General features: G+C 43.9%; 1 protein-coding gene and 1 long non-coding RNA gene across 5 annotated transcripts in view; both read left to right on the top strand.

Moving 5' to 3' along the window:
• Positions 1 to 889, top strand: part of LOC114008967 (uncharacterized) — a 31,629-nt gene extending 30,740 nt beyond the window's left edge. The window contains exons 3-4 of the long non-coding RNA XR_003550455.1: positions 540 to 629; positions 741 to 889. This is a non-coding gene — a long non-coding RNA (uncharacterized LOC114008967). The remainder of the gene's footprint in view (positions 1 to 539; positions 630 to 740) is intronic.
• TMCC3 (transmembrane and coiled-coil domain family 3) overlaps positions 1 to 18,982 on the top strand; it is a 389,672-nt gene that overhangs the window by 143,106 nt on the left and 227,584 nt on the right. Inside the window, exon 1 of one of the 4 annotated variants that reach the window (XM_006154849.3) lies at positions 1,174 to 1,321. The exons of the other annotated variants lie outside the window; for them this stretch is intronic. Within the exon in view, the coding sequence (XP_006154911.1) occupies positions 1,319 to 1,321 (3 nt within the window). The 5' untranslated portion in view covers positions 1,174 to 1,318. Of the gene's footprint in view, positions 1 to 1,173; positions 1,322 to 18,982 lie in introns of those variants that run through there. 4 annotated transcript variants of the gene reach the window in all.

Genomic DNA, 18,982 nt, shown 5'->3' with positions numbered 1-18,982 from the left:
GGGGGGAATGACCATGCTGCAGTTCCTTCTCCTCCGTTCTCCCCTTGGGATTTTGGGCTGAAATGCATATGCACCCAGTGTGAGTTTTAAGCTGCCAGGCACAGGACTTGAACCATGGTTGACTAGGTGGGAGTCCAGCAACGTAACCATTATGTCATCTGCTGGTCCCTGTTTTCTTAAGTGTCCTTTTATCTTATATTATCAGCTTCTCATAAACAAGGACAGTGTCTTATTCATCTTTATTCCTCTGTGTTTAACATACCGCCTGCAAAGACAGGTGTTTGTAACATAGGGGCATATGTGTTTAAACTATGAACATGTTCCTTTAGCTATCAACCTTCCTTACTGCTTAGGGTGCAGCTTGCTATTCTCCAGTTCATCCCATCAGTTGGTTCTCAAGCCCTCAAGGATTTTGTCTTTAAAACCCACATACACATATCTTACTAGGACATTTAAGGTGGTTTGATTAGTTTGTCTTTACTAGAAAATCGGTGTGTTTTCACTAGACATAAACTAAAGAAGAGAATATTTCTTTGCAGCCTGCAGGACTTGAGTTGGGAACTGTGAGATCGTTGGATTTTGAGAGGCGAAGTGTTCAGATGAGGTCTGAAGATGAATAGTAATAGCTGGTATGTATTGAGTACTTCCTGTTTGCCAAGCATCTGGCTAGGTGCTTTATATGAATGATCTCTCTGATCCTCATAGAAATCGTACCAACAATTAACCTCTCCATTATGCAGATGAGCAAACCAGGGATCAGGAAGTAACTTGGTGATGGTCTCACATGTGGATGTGCTGAATCTGGTCTGTGATTTGGACCCAGGCCCCTTGATGCTGATGGCTAAGCTTTGACCTTTTATCCGGTGACCATCATTTGCCATTGCAGGATCATGGTAGGTGATTTCAAATTTAAGAGTTCAAATTTGAGGGACCAGCAGTTGGCATAATGGCTCTGTCATTGGACTCCCATGTAGCAGACTGTGGTTCGAGTCGCAGACCCAGTGTATGTGTGTGTGTGTGCGTGCCCAAGATCCCAAGAGGAGAATGGAGGAGAAGGGATTGTGGTGTGGCCATCCCCCCCAGGGGGGTGATTTCTCGCTTTCTCTGTCTTTCTGGTGAGCGCACACGCATAGAAATCGTACCAACAATTAACCTCTCCATTATGCAGATGAGCAAACCAGGGATCAGGAAGTAACTTGGTGATGGTCTCACATGTGGATGTGCTGAATCTGGTCTGTGATTTGGACCCAGGCCCCTTGATGCTGATGGCTAAGCTTTGACCTTTTATCCGGTGACCATCATTTGCCATTGCAGGATCATGGTAGGTGATTTCAAATTTAAGAGTTCAAATTTGAGGGACCAGCAGTTGGCATAATGGCTCTGTCATTGGACTCCCATGTAGCAGACTGTGGTTCGAGTCGCAGACCCAGTGTATGTGTGTGTGTGTGCGTGCCCAAGATCCCAAGAGGAGAATGGAGGAGAAGGGATTGTGGTGTGGCCATCCCCCCCAGGGGGGTGATTTCTCGCTTTCTCTGTCTTTCTGGTGAGCGCACACGCCCTATAGCAAAAACGTCTCCAAAAAAAAGAGTTCGAATTGAAAAAAACAGACTGTACAATCTGCCGTGGATAAATAAATAACATTATGGACTGTTGATACATGAAAACATTTTCAAGGTTTCCATAGGAATCCTGGGATGATTATTTCCTCAACTTAAAAAGAAAAAAAAATGTATCTACACGCATATCTGTTATATACCATATATATGTTAAAAACTAAACTGTGTATGAAAACAACACCCTGATCTAATTCAGATACTTTATTATTATTTACATTAGAGCACGTGTGTGCACATGAGACAGATAGAAGGCGAGACAAGCACTCTCCGTAGGGTCTGGGCATGCTGCACTCCCCTTCTGCCAGATTCCTAGTCTGTTGGATCTTGGGCATGCAATTCATGTCCCCTGCGGGGGATTTAAACCAGGTCCCCAAGTGGGATCTGGTTTCTCTAGAGCAGTGCATTACTGCTACATTATAGAGCTAGTCTCTAATTTACACACTTTTAAAAAGTTAACTTAAAAGTATTATCGAAGGACCAGCAGATGGCATAATGGTTAAGTAGCTGGACTCCCATGTAGATGACCACAGTTCGAATCCCAGACCCAGCAGCTTAAAACTCACACTGGGTGCGTGTGCATGTGTGGCCAAAATCCTGAGAAGAGAATAGAGAAGAAGGGATCGCAGTGCTGCCATGCCCCCTGTGGGGGTTGGGGGTGGGGGCGTGATTTCTTGCTTTCTGCCTGTCTCTCTCTGTTTCTCCACGAGCACATGCACCCTATAGCAAAAATCTCTCTTAAAAAAAAGCATTATGATATCTTTATATTTCCTCGTTGTTATTTAGGATTGTGACGTATAAATGAGACTTCACAGTATACACTTCTTGAATCTAAAAGTGACCACTGTTTTCAGACAAGAGGAAAAGAAACTAATGTCTGAGGCAGGTGGTTCATCACTGTCCTGTCTTTCACTGACCAGTGGGTTTTGTGTGTGCTGGGGTACCCACACAGCGCATGGGTGCTGGTGGATCATTTCTCCCAAGGATGCCTACAGTGTACTGTCCCAAGTGTTGGAACTGTGTCAGTGAACAGGACAGGCAGACCCTCTTCTTGCCCTGGAGCTTACATCCTCACTGGAGAACAAAGGCAGTAACTCAGTCTGTGAATTCAGTATGAAGTACACCCAGTGGAGCAATTGTAAGGTGAAAAATACAGCAGGGAAGAGGGAGAGTGCTTTGAGGGGCAGATTGCAATTTAAGATAGACTAATCAGGAAGAGACCTCACTGTAAAGGAGATTTTTCTGTAACTTTCTCTGTATTTAAATAATAATTTTCTTGTAATTGGCAGTTTATGTGTAATAGTTGTACATCTTTTTGGGGTACAGGGTGGTTTTCCAAAGCATGCATACCGTATGTAATGATCAAATCAGGGCAATACACATATTCACCGTCTCCAGTGTTTATCATTATTTTCTGTTATATACGTTCGAGATCTGCGCCTTGGGCCAACAGGTGGCATGCTGGTTAAGACAGGCAGAGCCCATATGGCCAGCTTCCGGGTTCCAGTCCTGGACTTGGAGGCTTGAGAAACATGCCAGGAGGGTGTGTACACGTGCCCAGAATTCTGAGAGGAGAATGAAGGAAAAGGGATTGCGGTGTGGCCATCCCTTCTGGGGAAGGATGATTTCTCACTTTATCTCTCTTCCTCTCTCCGCTTGGTGAGAGCACATGCCCTATAGCAAAAATCTAAAAACATCAAACAACTGCTATTCCTTGTCGTTGTTGTTTTTTTAATTGCTGGGGAGTGCGTGTGCTTGCCAAAGAGAAAGTGCTACCCAGTGGGGCCTAGTCATGCTGTAGTCCTTGTTCCTCTCTCCTTTCCGTCAGGATTTTGGGCACACTCACATGCAAAGCATGTTTTTCAAGCCACTGGGGCTGGGATTCAGATGGTAGTCAGCTTTCTATGCACAGAGCTTAACCACTGTGCTATAGGGCCAGCGCTCAACCGCTGCTCTTCTGGCTATTTTGAAATATATTTTGAATTGGCACTAACTTTCTTTAGAGTGCTGTAGTATTCTATAAACCATTGAAAACCACCTGAGAAAGGTAGGAGCCTTGTGTGGGTGGGGAAGTGTTCTAGGTGCCTGAGTGGAATGGCTGGAGGGGCCTGGGCACAGAGGACTTGGTGGAGATCAGGTCAGAGAGATCATGGAGGCAAGGGAGGGCAAGAGCCTAGGAAGACATGTAAGCTGTGTAAGGACTTGGGTTTTTGCCCTTGGTGATATGGTAGTGAAAAATCCCCTTGACCTGAGCACCTAGAAGGATGGACTGCCCACTCACAGAAGTGGCCTTTTTTTTAAAAAAGAGATTTTTGCTATAGGATGTGTGCACATTCTGGAGAGACAGAGACAGCAAGAAAAAAAAAGCAAATCACCCCCCGGGGGGATGTCTATGCTGCAGTTCTTTCTACTCCATTCTCCTTTTGGGGTTTTGGGCATGCACACACATGCTCCTGGAGTGACTTTCAAGCCACCAGGTCTAGGACTTGAACTGTGGTTGATGATGTGGGAGTCCAGTGATGTAACCATTACACTGTCTGCTGGTCTGCAGAAATGGCCCTTTATTTTTATTTATTTATTTATGTATTTATTTATTCATTTTTTTGGAGAGGTTTTTGCTATAGGGCGTATATGCTCTCCAGAAAGAGAGAGACAGAGAGAAAGAAAGTGAGAAATCACCCTCGGGGGAAAGACCAAGCCATAATCCCTTTTCTTCCATTCTCCTCTTGGGATCTTGGGCACACACGCACATGTGCCCAGTGTGAGTTTAAGCCACCGGGTCTAGGACTCAAACTGTGGTTGACTACGTGGAAGTCCAGCGACATAGCCATTATGCTAACTGCTGGTCCCAGAAATGGCCCTTTATTGAAATAAGAGTTGGGGGGATATAAGAGCTCATCTAAGGGCCTGAGGTGCCCCTTAGGCATCCTCGCAGAGAGGCTGAGTAAGCTGCTGAATGTAAAAGTCTATTTCCAAGACGGAGATGCACATTGGAGAGTCAATAGCCTGTCGACTGCATTTAAATCCATGAAATGGGGGTCATCAGGTGGCGTGGTGGTGAAGGGCCTGGACTCCCACATAGCTGACCACAGTTAAAGTCCCAAACCTGGCGGCTTGAAAGTCACACCAAGCACATGTGCATTGCATGCCCCAGATCCCAGGAGAATGGAGGAGAGGGAATTGCTGCATGGCCATCCCTGCCAGGGTGACTTCTCACTTTGCCTCTCATTGTCTCTCTCTCTGGCAAATGCACGCACCCTATAGCAAAAGCCTTAAAAATAAATAAATAGATAAATCCATGAAATTGGAGAAAAGCACTAAGAGAGCATAGACAAAGAGGACTAAGTGCTGGGGCACTCAGAGAGCTGGGGACATGCCAGCGAAGTAGCAAAGCAGCAGCCAGAAATAGAGGACATCTGTAGAGAGTATTATCTTAGAAACCCAAGTGAAGGGAAGGTTTTACGAGGAGAGCATGTGAACTCTGTCAGATGCTGCTGATCGGTCAATTAAGATGGCCAGAACTGCCGTCTGGGTTAGCCCTGGCCGCTGGAGGTCGTTGGTGCAATTGCATTGGAAGCTGGCTGCTGATTAATGCCAGCTGTCAGGGCTTTTCTCAGCCCAGTGGACGTTGTGTGCGCAGTTGTATACCCCGTGGCTTAGGTTCAACTTTTTCCCATTTTACATCCGCGTAAAATTGTTTCTGCACACCTGCCCTTGTAGCTACGTGGCATTACAGCTGAAGGAGGTTCTGGTGCAGAGATTTAAGCACCGGGGCAACAATTCCAGGGCTGTGAATGGCCAGCCTGGTGTGTTTGCCGCACCTGGCCTGTGTACCGAAAGTCATAATGGATCAGTTCTGGGCCATAGAGAGAATGGCTCCATCCTTGTCTCTCTAATACCGTATTATTGCTGATAACCTCATTAAGCACGGATGGGATACCGTGTTTTGGTGTTCCTCAGATCGGGGTTTGAAGCCCACTCTTTGCTAGCCCTATGACTTTGGACAGGTTAATTCATTTCAGCGAACCTCAGTTTCTTCATCTGCAAAATGGGATAAGAATAGCACTCTTCAGAGCCGTGAAAATGAACTCTGTGAAAATGAAGCCGCTACTTGCCTATAAAGCACTTTGCACAATGTCAGTGTGCAGTCAATGTTCCATACATGGCACCTTTCAGGATTATTAGGAAATTGGGACGGTAGTTTCCAGGGTATCATTCTTCCTAAAACCATTTCAAAAAGATGTTTAATTAATGCCATTGCCTGGGGTTTATTTATAAAACACATTGAGTAGAGACATGCCCACAAATCTGTTAAGATTTTCCCTAAAGTTACCAGCTATCTTTCTCTCCCCTCCTGGGTGCTGCCACTAGGGCATAAACTCCAACAAAACAACCTAAAACAACATACTGCAGACTCAGGGCAAATACATAATTTGTTTCTCTTTCTCAGCACTGAGAAAACAAAACTGTAGCTTGCAATTCCCCAGCTTGCCATCACTCACAGGGAAGGAGGGAGGAGAATGAGGGAGGAGAGCCGTGGGAGGAAGCAGCTGGACCTGGCAGGTATGCCTAAGAACCTTCATGTGGGAGTTCAGTGTTGACCAACCTTGAAGATACTTACGGTTTACTCTGAATGGTTACAACATCTTTGAGGTTATTATTAGGCATAGTGCAGACCTTTTCCAAAGAATCAGTCCCAACTCTTCTCAAAATCACTTGGAAAATTAATCGGTACTGCCAATTAACTAGCTCTGTGTGGTTATAGACTTTCCTTTCTCAAATCAGCATGTGATTGGAAAAAAAGATTGACCATGCTAACTCTTTAGTAACAGCAGCAAAGTGTTTCTTAATTCCAGTTCCCTTTCAGTTTCTGGGGTCAGTGAACTGTTTTTCTGAATCTGTGTGTGTGTGTAGCACAGCTTGAGGAAGACCAGAGCAGGGAACATAAAGGAAAACTGTGGGGTAGAGAATATTTTTCAAAATTGTTGCAATTGCATTTCTTTAAACACATACAGGAACTTGAACATACTCCAAAATGTGCTTTGCATGTAATATGCTGTATGAAGCATGGATCAATGAATAATACTAACCTGTCTTCATTAGCTGTAATAAGCTTTAATATTGTGTGATAACATGAAAATGGTAAAGGATTCCACATTTCCACATTTTAAAGCTACACTGAAAATGGTTCCTTTTCCATCCCAGACCATCATATTTTCTCCATTGAAAATTTTACTGCATATTCATTCACTTGTGTGTGTGTGTGTGTGTGTGTGTGTATGGAGAGAGAGACACACCATTATCATTTTTTCTCTCTCTTTTTAATACAAATGAGTTTTTCTCCCCTTAGGGTATGTGCCCTTGCTGGAGAAAGAGAAGGAAAGTGAGAAATCACCCCCCGGGGGATGGACACACCACAGTCTCTTCTCCTTCAGTCTCATCGAAGGATTTTGGACATGCATGCACATGTACCCAGCATGATTTTCAAGCCACCAGGTCCCAGATTCAAACCATATCAGCCCTGTGGGAATCCAGCGCCTTAACTACTGCATCACCTGCTGGCCCCACAAAAGAGATTTTTTGTTTTTTTATTTTATATTTTTTAGGTTTTTGCCATAGGGCATGTACGCTTGCTAGAGAGAGGCAGAGAGCGGGAAAGTGAAAAATCACCCCACAGGGGGTATGGACATGCTACAATCCCTTCTCCTCCAGGCTCCATTAGGGATTTTGGATATGTGTGCACTTGCGCTCAGTGTGATTTTCAAGCCACTAGGTCCTGGACTTGAACCATCATTAGCCAGCACCTTAACAACTATACCTACTGGCCCCACAAGTGAGATTCTTTAAAGAGAGTTCTACCTCTGACTTTTGCCATTCAGCTTTCATTCTTGTTAATACGCTTTCATCAGCCAATCTACCTCACTGGCTTTATTACTGTTGCATAGCATTCCATTGTATGGATGTACCGTAATTTCATTTTCCAGACTTCAGACTTGTTTGAAAATGGAGACGTTACTTCCTACACTACAGAATCCTGTTTTAATGAGAATTGCACAAAATGATATCTGTGACTGATATCCTGTTGCTGGCAACGTAATAGATTTCTATGTTAGAGTAGAATAGATCAAATGATATTATTCATTCATTTATTTTGCATATTATTTTTCTCTATAGATAATGAAAACTCAAATTCAGCACTAAGAATGATCACATACTTCAAATTAATAGTGTCCGTGTTAATGAGGTTTATGTCCTGTCACCTGATCCTTAATTTGCATAGTGACATACTTAAATGGTGTCCCTGATAATATGAATCGTTCTGTTTTAGGAGGCCGGTGCCTATCAGCATCTAGAGGGAAATGGTAGCTCTTTATAGACCAACAAACTCTGGCACATTTCATTCTGTCTGGCAGGTATTTTAATTCGAATGATTGATAGAGGCCTTACATGATCAGACTCAGGAAGCGTATACACATTGATCAGAACTGTTCTGAGTTCTTTAAGCCTTTAGGGAGTTGACTGCAAACCCTGAGGTATGCTTTGAGTGGAGGGATGTTTCACTCCCCATGGAAGGGGTGTTCTATGTTTCACGTAAGGCACACCTTGGTTCAGTGGTCAGTTGGCCTTCCTCAAGGTCATCTGATAAGGTAGGTATTTTGGAAAATGGCTCAGTTATTATTTGTCTGCCAGCCAGTTATTACAGGTGCTTGGAAGGCCTGTGGTGGGTAAGATTCCTGCCAGCTGCCGCGGAGGACGCTGAGATGTGGTTGCTGCAGATTGTGCTCTGAGGGAGCTTGCGAGTTGCTTGGGAATGTATGACATGACCTCTAGACAGCAAGCAAGCGGTGGCTGGTATACTTCAGCAATAGCAGGGGCCCGGGTGTCAGGCTGCTTGGCTGCCCTCTCTAGCTGTGTGACTTTGTAAAGGTGCTTGACATCTTGCACCTTAGTTTCTTCCTTTAGAAAGAGGATAATAATAGTACTTACCACCTTGTTGTGAGAGTTAAATGACTTAACACATGAAAGGTGCTTGAACAAAGGCTGACCCACAGTGAGTGCCCACTCATTGTTGGCTGTTGTTACTGTTGTGAGTAGTAGCACTCCAAGATGAAGGAGGTGGTGACAATAGCTAGTGCTTTGTAGGAAGTTACTGGGCTCACACATGCCAGTCTCTATGCTAAGGGCTTCATATTTGCTATCTTATTCACTCGTTAGAATTCCCTGTGCAGTCAGGAATTTTTAAGATGAGAAAACAGGCTCAGAGAGATTAAATAGTTCACCCAGGTGCACATAGCTTTAAGCGATTTGAATTGTATCTGACTCAGAAACCTTTAGATGAAACTAAACAAAGTTTCCAGGGAAATAAAGAGGGAAGGAAGGATTCTTTGTTTTGTCAACAAAGGCTGAGGCTCAAAGTGAGTAAAGCAACTTTCCCAAGATCACCTGGAAAACCAGGTTTTCTTTCTTTTTTTTTTTTTTGGACAGGTTAATAGCTAGTGCTTTGTAGGAAGTTACTGGGCTCACACATGCCAGTCTCTATGCTAAGGGCTTCATATTTGCTATCTTATTCACTCGTTAGAATTCCCTGTGCAGTCAGGAATTTTTAAGATGAGAAAACAGGCTCAGAGAGATTAAATAGTTCACCCAGGTGCACATAGCTTTAAGCGATTTGAATTGTATCTGACTCAGAAACCTTTAGATGAAACTAAACAAAGTTTCCAGGGAAATAAAGAGGGAAGGAAGGATTCTTTGTTTTGTCAACAAAGGCTGAGGCTCAAAGTGAGTAAAGCAACTTTCCCAAGATCACCTGGAAAACCAGGTTTTCTTTCTTTTTTTTTTGGACAGGTTTTTGCTATAGGGCCCGTGCACTCACCAGAGTGACAGAGAGAGACAGAAAGTGAGAAATCACCACCCCCCCGGGGGGAGATGGCCACGCCGCAATCCCTTCTCCTCCATTCTCCTCTCGGGATCTTGGGCATCCATGCACTTGCACCTGACGTGAGTTATAAGCCAGTGGGTCCAGGACTCGAACCGCAGTCAAGTACATGGAGTCCAACCACATAGCCATTATGCCAACTGCTGGTCCCCAAACCAAGGTTTTCTTATATCAAATCCCAGGATTTCTAGATATCTTTGTAAAGGGGGAAAGAATAAAATGTCTTACTCCAGAGAAGAATGCCAGGACCAGACTGAGTTGGGCTGAATATAAAGGAAACGTTTTGTCTTGAAGCCGTCAACTTATGAACTGGGTTGGCAGCTCATTTCTCTCCAGCGTAAAGGAGTTTGGAAGTCGTCAGTCAAGTTAGTTATCATGTCTCCATAAATTCTTCACTGTCTTCGTTTCTTCCAGCACTCCTCTCAGTGGGCCCTTGGATGTTGCCCTAGTCTTTACAGTTCAGAAAGAGGGCAGCCATCATGCCTCTGGAGCTCCAGGGAGTGGGAGCAGAATGGCATGCTTTCTTCTTACAAGACTTCCCGGGAGACCCACACATCAGATCTGCTTAGATCTCACTGGCTACCTAGTTGCCAAGGAAAGGGGAGAAGTGTAATATTTTAGTGGGGCATTAATGTGCCCAGCTAAAATTCAGGTTCTATTTCCAAGAAAAGAGAGGATGGGAATGAGTAGAAAAACTGCGTCAATGAACCTAGCTCACTTGGGTAAAGACACTGCAGTGCAGAGAATGCATGTGACTTGCTCCAGGTCTCCCAGAGGGTGGTGGCATAACAGGGACGTGGGGGGCACAGAGCGCTGTCCCCTAGGCCTTTCATTGTTGTACTTCTCCCCTGAATCCACACCAAAGTCCAGACCGGGGCTCTGGCTTTGTGTTGCTCAAGATCTTTTACATGAAGCAGTTTTATCAAATGAACAGAACTCTTTAGACCTTTGGGGAAAGCGCACTGTGGAAGATTTATTTTTTGCTTATTAGTCTTACATCCTCCGGCGTTTTCCTGATTTACTTTTCTTTTATGTCCTGCCATTTTATGAATTCAATATCATACATAGTTTCAGTCTATTTAGTACCTATCGATCCTTTTGTATGCATACGAAAGGTAGCCCCGGGGCATTCAAATGCGGGTAAAGAATAATTACACTACCAGCCAGTGAAAATCCAAGTGATCACACGTGAACCTCTGCCTGGGCCAGGGGAATTGCGTGAACTCCAGATTTGCTTCATTATTCAAGGAAGAAAATACCAGTTATTACAATATTTTGGGTTGAGATCTATTATTTTCCTGTTTTTTAAGCTTTAATTTGCTCATTCATGGGGAGAAAGTTATATTTTAAAAATAAAATCACTTACTCAACAATTCTGGCACTAGAAATATAACCTCTGCTCTCATATATTTTTACCAAATAGCAGCAAACACAATTGAATACAAAAAATATTGTGATGGGGTCCAGAGGGTACGTAGTGGTAAAACATGATGCTCTGTGAGGCTTCACAATGGGAGGGTGCTGGGTTCGTGTCCAGAGCCCTCCCAGAGCATGCCACGCGATCTGCAGCTGACTGAAGCAGGGACCTTCTTAGAGGACTTATCTTTCTCCTGCTTCTGGAAGATATAATTAACTATTTTTTATTTTTGGAGAGGTTTTCGCTATAGGGGGCGTGCACTTGCCAGACAGACAGAGAGAGACATAGAGACAGAAAGCGAGAAATCACCCCCCAGGGGGGATGGTCACACCGCAGTCCCTTCTCCTCCATTCTCCTCTCAGGATCTTGGGCACGCATGCACACGCGCCCGGCGTGAGTTTTAAGCCACCAGGTCTGGAACGCGAACTGCGGTCGACTACATGGGAGTCCAGCAACATAGCCATTACGCTAACTGCTGGTTCCCAAATTATTTTTTAAAAATGCTGTTATGGAATAGTTATGGACCTGTACTCACATAGCAGAGAGATGTCTCACCTGGTATTTAGAGAAAAGAGAAGGCTTCCTGAGGCCGCGTCATTCAGGCCGAATGTGATGGGAATTAGCTACAAGGAGATTTGTCCAGGCCACAGAAGCAGCATACATGAAGACCAGGAGGTGAGGGTGATGCTGGAGCATTTGAGGCACTCAGAGCCCTTCCCTACTCAGGAGATGAGAGTCAGTGGAGGCACATGGGTTAGTCGTGGCCAGGTCACAAAAAATCATGTAAGCCACACACAAGATCCTTAGGGAATTGGGCATCCATTATACTATTAAAACGATAGAGGGACCAGCAGTTAGTGTAATGCCTGTATTGTTGGACTCCCATGTAGTTGACCTTGGTTTGAGTCTCCCAGACCCAGTGGCTTAAACTCATGCTGGGCACGTGTGTGTGCGTGCCCAAGATCCCGAGAGGAGAATGGAGGAGAAGGGATTGCAGCATGGTCATCCCCCCTGGGGGGTGATTTCTTGCTTTCTATCTCCCTGTCTCTCTGTCTTTCTGATGAGTGCACATGCCCTATAGTAAAAATCTGTCTCAAAAAAAAAAAAAAAAAAAAAGAAAAGAAAAGAAAAGAAAAAAGATTAAAACGATAGAATGACCCTTCAGATTTGAATTGCAGACGGGTCAAGACAAGGAGCGATGAAGCACGTTTCAGCATGTGTAAATGTCCTGAGGTGGAAAGAGTTGAGCATGAGTGTGGAACCTAAATGGTGGCCCGCTTGGTTGGTATATACCAAGCAAGGGGACAGGGACCCATTAAGGCTAGAGATGGAGTCTTTGCTTTGATTTTCATAGTCTGGTTATCATTAAAATTTTTGTTTATTTTTTACTTTATCCTAAGAACATCATTACCTTAGCTTCTGCGTAGTGAATGGGCTAGGGGCAGGGATGGAAATAAGAGGATAAAGAAACCAGTGAGGAAACTATTGTAGTGATCAGGTGGGAGAGAGGGGATGATTACTTGGACTAAGATGGTGAGGTGGAAAAAATGGTGGGAAGTGGACCTGTATACGTACATTTTGAAGAACTTTACTGAAGGGTAAAGGAGTATTCAAAAGAGAGCAGGGTGCTTATTCCCAGACCGGTTTTTGGTTCTGAGTATCAGAGATCCCAACTCCTGTGGTTGTCCACAGAGTAGGCTGGCCTGAGAGGTGAGCAGGATAGCCTTGGGATGGTGTGAGGACGTTGCCCACATGCTAAGATAATTCACCGGATGTCTCCTTACTGTGGGGCAGACTAGAAACCCACTTTACATTGTGATCACACAGCGTGCTCACTTCTCGAGGTATAGTCATCCTTCCTTCTCTTCCCTTTGTAACTTTGATTCATTGATCTCGGATCTGATGTGTGGAGCCTTGTAGAACAAGTGTAATCCCTCTTCCACAGGACACATGTTCCAAGACAGCTGTCTTGTTAACTAGTCTTCCTCGAGGTACACATCCCATTTCTTCAGCCATTCCTCTTGGGGTTTATTTTTGAAGCCCTTTGCCAACCTGTCAGTCACCTTCCTCAGTCACATTCCAGTGTGCAGTGTCCTTAAACTGTGATGGATTGCAGCTTGCTGTCACTTTGACAACAGAGACTTAAGAGAAGAGGACACACATTCTTTACCATTTATATTTCTCATTATAAAAAATAGTATGTGCTTAGGAATATTTAAAAAAATAGGAATGTATAAGAAAAAAAGATTTAAAATTCTTGTAATAGTACTGCCCAGGTATATTTAGTTTATACTTTGATTTAGTTTCGTATCTTTTCTGCAAATATTTGCTATTATTTTAAAAATCAGTACAGTTATGCCTCTTGCTTTTATATTCAGCGTTTTCATATCATTAGAAGTTCTCTTCATTATTTTATTTAACCATTTCCTGATGTAATAAATCCTTTCCAGTTTTTTTACTTCTACAGGTAATGCCTGCAGTGGCATATACGTGACAGCATGGCAGCACATGGGTTTTTTTCCTAGTTTGCGATAGGATGTCTGGGCTCACTGGAGAGACACAGAGATGGAAAGAAAGAAAGAGAGAAAACACCATTCACGGGGGTTGGCCACGCTGTAATCCCTTCTCTTCCATTTTACTCCTGGTATTTTGGCCATGCATACACAAATGCCTGGACCTGTTTTTCAAGCCACCAGTCCTGGGACTTGAGCTGCATAATTGGTCAAATGAGATCCAGCCATCTTAACCATACCACTGGCTGACCCCTGCATAAATCTTTCTACCTGTCTCTTGTCTGTAGGATGGATGGATGGATGGATGGATGGATGGATGGATAGATAGACAGAGAGATAGACAGACAGACAGGTTTCTTTCTCCCTCCCTTCCGTTATTTATTTATTTTTTGTAGGATAGATTTCTAGAATGAATCTTCTAGGTACAAATTTTCTAAGCTCTTGGTAGATGGATTGTCAACCAGAAGAGATGTATGCATGCCTGTCTCCAAACTTCCTATGAGGAAGAACTTGTCCATTTCAAGTGCTCACCTGGTTTAAAAGAATATGAATGGAGAAAAATCCCAAATATGAGGAGGTCAGGTACAGATGGAATACCACTAATGCAAACAACTAACACTTTCGAATGCTTACTTATGTGCTGAGCATGGTTCATCACACTTGACCCTCAACAACACAGATTTGAACTATGTGGGTCTACTTCTGTGCAGATTAAAAAATAGATATATTGGAAGATACAATACTGTAAATGTATTTTGTCTTTCTTACGATCTTTCTTTCTTTTATAAAATGAGAAATCATTTATACTATATACTGCAGTCCCTTTTCTTCCATTCTCCTCTTGGGGTTTTTGTATTTGGGGCACATATGCACACAAGCCTGGCATAATTTTTTTTCAAACCACCTAGTCTGAGATTTGAACCACAATTGACCATGTAGGAGTCCAGCACTTAAACCACCACACTACCTGCTGGCCCCCCTTATGATTTTTCTCTTAACATTTTCTCTAGGTTACTTTATTGTAAGACATAAAACATACAAATTATGTGTTAATTGACTATGTTATTCATAAGGCTTCCGGTTAACAGTAGGCTATTAGTAGGTAAGTTTAAGGGGAATTTACATTTATATGTGGATTTTTGATTGTGTGAGGAGTTGGCACCCCAATCCCTGTCTTGTTCAAGGGTCAACTGAATTTATATGAAGTTCTTGTCACATAAGTACCACTCATCAGATAAAGATCATTTAACAGTGAAGATAACTTTGGCCTAAATAGAATAATAGTTAACTATAACCAGGTGTAATTCTAGATTTCTTTTAAGTAGACCTTTTTCTTCAACTGTAGCATACATACAAAAAAGTGCGTACATCATGGAACCAGCAGTTAGCGTAATGGCTATGTCACTGGACTCCCATGTAGTTGGTCACGGTTCGAGTCCTGGACCCAGTGGCTTAAACTCACACCGGGCGCGTGTGTGTGCCCAAGATCCCGAGAGGAGACTGGAGGAGAAGGGATTGCAGTGTGGCCATCACCCCCCCCCCCGGGGGGGGCGGCGGTGATTTCTCACTTTCTGTCTCTCTGTCTCTCTCTGTCTTTCTGGTGAGCGCACGCACCCTATAGCAAAAACCTCTGCAAAAAAAAAAGAAAGAAAAAAAAGTGCATACATCATTAAGGGCATTGTTTGATGAATGATCACAGTCTCCACCTCTGTAAGAACCATCCAGATCAAGAAATGGAATATTATCAACATCCCAGAAGCAAACCTCAGGGCCCTTTCTAGTCAGGATCCTTTACCTCTTCTGCAAAAGGAACCGCCATTTCAAGCACTGTATGCTATTTTGGCCTATTTTTTACCTTATATAATTTAAATTATACTGTACTTTTTTTCTTTCTTCCTTTAACATTTTGATCATGAGATTGATTCAAGGCAGTGATTTGTGTGCTTAGCGGATAGCATTTCTGTTATATGCCTTCACCATAGTTTTTCATATTTTTTTAAGTATTTATTTTATTTTATTTATTCATTCATTTATTTTTTAGTTTGACCAGAGAGAGACAGAGGGTGAGAATGAGAGAGAGAGGAAGTAAGAAAGCCAAGCCACCAGATTCAGGACTCGAACCCTGGTCGGCCATGTGGGAGTGTCCAACGCCTTAACCACCACGCCACCTGCTGGTCCCCTAGTTCCTTATTTTATGGTTGATGGACATTGACATCATTTGGGTTTGAGGCCACCACAATGAGTTGTAGAGTTGGGAACACTGTTGTACATCAACAGACACACATGTGTTTTAGGCCCAGAGGATACTCTTACATAACCCTCTCTTTTTCCATGTCTGAAGCTTTTTTTTAATTATTATTATTTCTTCTATGAGAGAGAGAGATGAAGAGACAGAGAGAGAGAGAGAGAGAGGGGCAAGCATCCCCAACAGGGTCCTCAAGCTAAGACCCCCCCCACTCTGGTCTTAAGCAGCCTGGGTCACGGGCGTTTTATTTACCCATTCTCCAATTAAAGAAATTTGCTTTTGTTCTAGCCAAGGCTCCTCCTGTGAAGATGGGCTTACACAGATCCTATTTAGGGTAATCATATAAACTTATTGTCCAAATGGAGACAGTGCTGAGATAGAAAGAGAATGCTATTAATAATGACACCAGCACAAGACACAGGGACCAGATTGTATGGTTGTCCTAAAAATTCTGAATATTGTTTCAGGATTTGTTAATCAAACCCCTCCCCCCCAAAGTACAGACTGAGGCATTTCAATTCAATCCTGTTTAACTGATGGCTAGTTCGCATTTCAAATGTGGTTAGCATCTGCATTTGCAGTATAACCCTGAAGGAAAGGCCAGACAATTAAGTATTCCTTTTATCCTGGGAAGAAGAAAAGCAAATTTGGGTAAGTTGGAGAAAATGCAGCTTTCCAGCCTCTGCTGTCTCAGACGTTCACAGATTACCATCATTGCTTGAAGGAAGTTCTGACTGCTACTATAACAGCAGCAAAGATAAGATGGAGAACTCTGAATCCTCTTTCTGAGGCACCTCACACCCATTGCCTCGTGTAATCTTTACCACAACCCTGCATGGCAGGTGTGGAAAAGGAAGCTCAGAGAGGTGGAAGAACTTGTCTGTGGTCACAGTGCAAGTCAGCGGCAGAACCTCGATCATTGTGTCTAAGTCAGTGACTGTGCGAGTTGTTATATTCGTCAGGAAATGTCTGGAAGTTCGTCAGGACACGTCTGGAAGTCTTAACAACTGCAACACAAAACATGGAAACCGGGGCTGCTCCAGGTACCCCAAGATGTGTGACACCCTATTTCTGTCTAACTTTACCATATGCTCTTCTAATCCTCCAGGTTCTGAGATACACAGCTTGGAAACTGGCCAGATTTTGGACCCAGGTTACTGGTGTTAGCCCTCTGTGTGTGGCGATGCATTTCCCTCACGCCAGTCTTGATGTACTCAGTCCCTCACCCTCCTTCCCCTTCAGTCCACCTGGAAGACCTGGCCGACATCCCAGTGGCATCCTTCCATCTAGGTCAGCAGGGTAGACAGGATCGTGATTCGCTTCCTTGAGATTCCTAGCTAAATCAGAGGAACATTATTCATCCCAAAGCAGATTCTGTCAAGAGCTGCCAGCAGCTAGGGCAAACATCCCTCCACGAGGCTGCAGCCTCTTCTCTGAGATGGAGGATCTGTGGCCTTCCCTTCAGCAGGCCTCTGAGAGCCTCAGCCTCACTCTTTTCTGCTTACACATGGGTGTGGATGTGTAGTCTCTCTCTCCTCTTCTCTCACACACTCCCACACATACAGACACACACAGTAGTCTTCTTAAAGAAATGTTCAGTTATGGAGAGCCAGGTGGTGATGCAGTAGTAACACAGCTGGATTCACATGGGAGGGTCCTGGGTTTGCACCCTTGGGTCTCCCTGTACATATTGGGCATATACATGACACAGAGCATGAGTACATGCAAGCCTCAAACCCCGACAGGAGGGAGAAATGGAGAAGGGATTGTGGCACGACCATGCCCTAATGGGTGTGCTGGTGATGCAGTAGTAACACAGCTGGATTCACATGGGAGGGTCCTGGGTTTGCACCCTTGGGTCTCCCTGTACATATTGGGCATATACATGACACAGAGCATGAGTGCATGCAAGCCTCAAACCCCGACAGGATGGAGAAATGGCACGACCATGCCCTATTGGGTGTGCTTTCTCCCTCTTGCTTTGTCTCTCTGGAGAGTGTATGTACCCTATGGCCATTAAAAAAAATAAATAGAAAAACTTGGAGGGACCAGCAGTTAGTGTAATGGCTATGTCGCTGGACTCCCACGTAGTTGACCGCAGTTCATGTCCCGGATCCAGTGGCTTAAACTCACGCCGGGCGCGTTTGTGTGCGTGCCCAAGATCCTAAGAGGAGAATGGAGGAGAAGGGATTGCGGCATGGCCATCCCCCCTGGGGGGTGATTTCTCGCTTTCTATCTCTCTGTCTCTCTCTGTCTGTCTGGCGAGCGCACACGCTCTATAGCGAAAACCTCTCAAAAAAAAAAAAAAAAGAAAGAAAAACTTGGAAAAAAATAAAATTGATGGTTACCTGTGTGGTAGGTGGGGGGAGGGTGGAGGGTGGCCTAGAATCACAGAAATTTGCAGGACTTCAAAGGCTGGTTTCATCCCATCGTGTGAACTGTGGGATGGATACATGATTATCTTTTACTTAAAACATGCACACCTGTTATGTACACTCTTTTGACTCTTTGGCATATTTCATAAGACAAAATCATATACACCGAATAAAATAAAAATAAAAAGAGATACAGTGTCGTGTTAAATTTGTACCTTTTCTGTGTGTTTATTGTTTGGGGTGATTGCTCACTGTTGAATGAGTTCAGGGAGGTGGTGGCCAGCTTTCAAGCTTTGGGCCAAGACAGTAATGAGGTAATTTGCTACTACTTGGAATCTCTGAAAGCCTGGTTTGAACAACGGGTGGTCATGGACTTCCTTTCTGCTGCCAGCTCTGCTGCTCCCACCATGGCTCATGGCCCGATGTTCCGATATTCCTGGGGCACTCGTCCTTCTAATCCCTTAGCATTGCTGTGTCTTTAATTCTAGTGGAGAGTGCTGTGAAATAGTCCCATCGTCCTATCCCTTTTACAGTGAAGGATACTGAACAGTCTGCCTCCAGGGGCGATAGCAGTGGAGCGCCAGCTGCAGTCAGGACCCAGGCGGAGGCAAATGCTTGGCATTTTCAGAGTTTGACACAAGGATTTCGTGTCTTCACATTTTTTTTTTATTTCAATTTATTTGCATTCATTCACTGTACATTATTACAGCATACAAAATGAGATTTTCCATCCAGAGTACACTGTATATTGTCTCAATCAAGCAGATCAACAAACATGTTATTGTCAGCAAATAATCTTTCATTTCTTGTTTTCTGTATGTTTTGCTTTTTTCCCCCCATCCTTGATTCCCTATCTCTTACCCTCTGCCATCTCCCACTCTCC

Source organism: Tupaia chinensis, unplaced genomic scaffold, assembly GCF_000334495.1.
Source record: "Tupaia chinensis unplaced genomic scaffold, TupChi_1.0 Scaffold000423_1, whole genome shotgun sequence".
Taxonomy (NCBI): Eukaryota; Metazoa; Chordata; class Mammalia; order Scandentia; family Tupaiidae; genus Tupaia; species Tupaia belangeri.
This window is presented reverse-complemented; position numbering and strand designations above follow the sequence as displayed.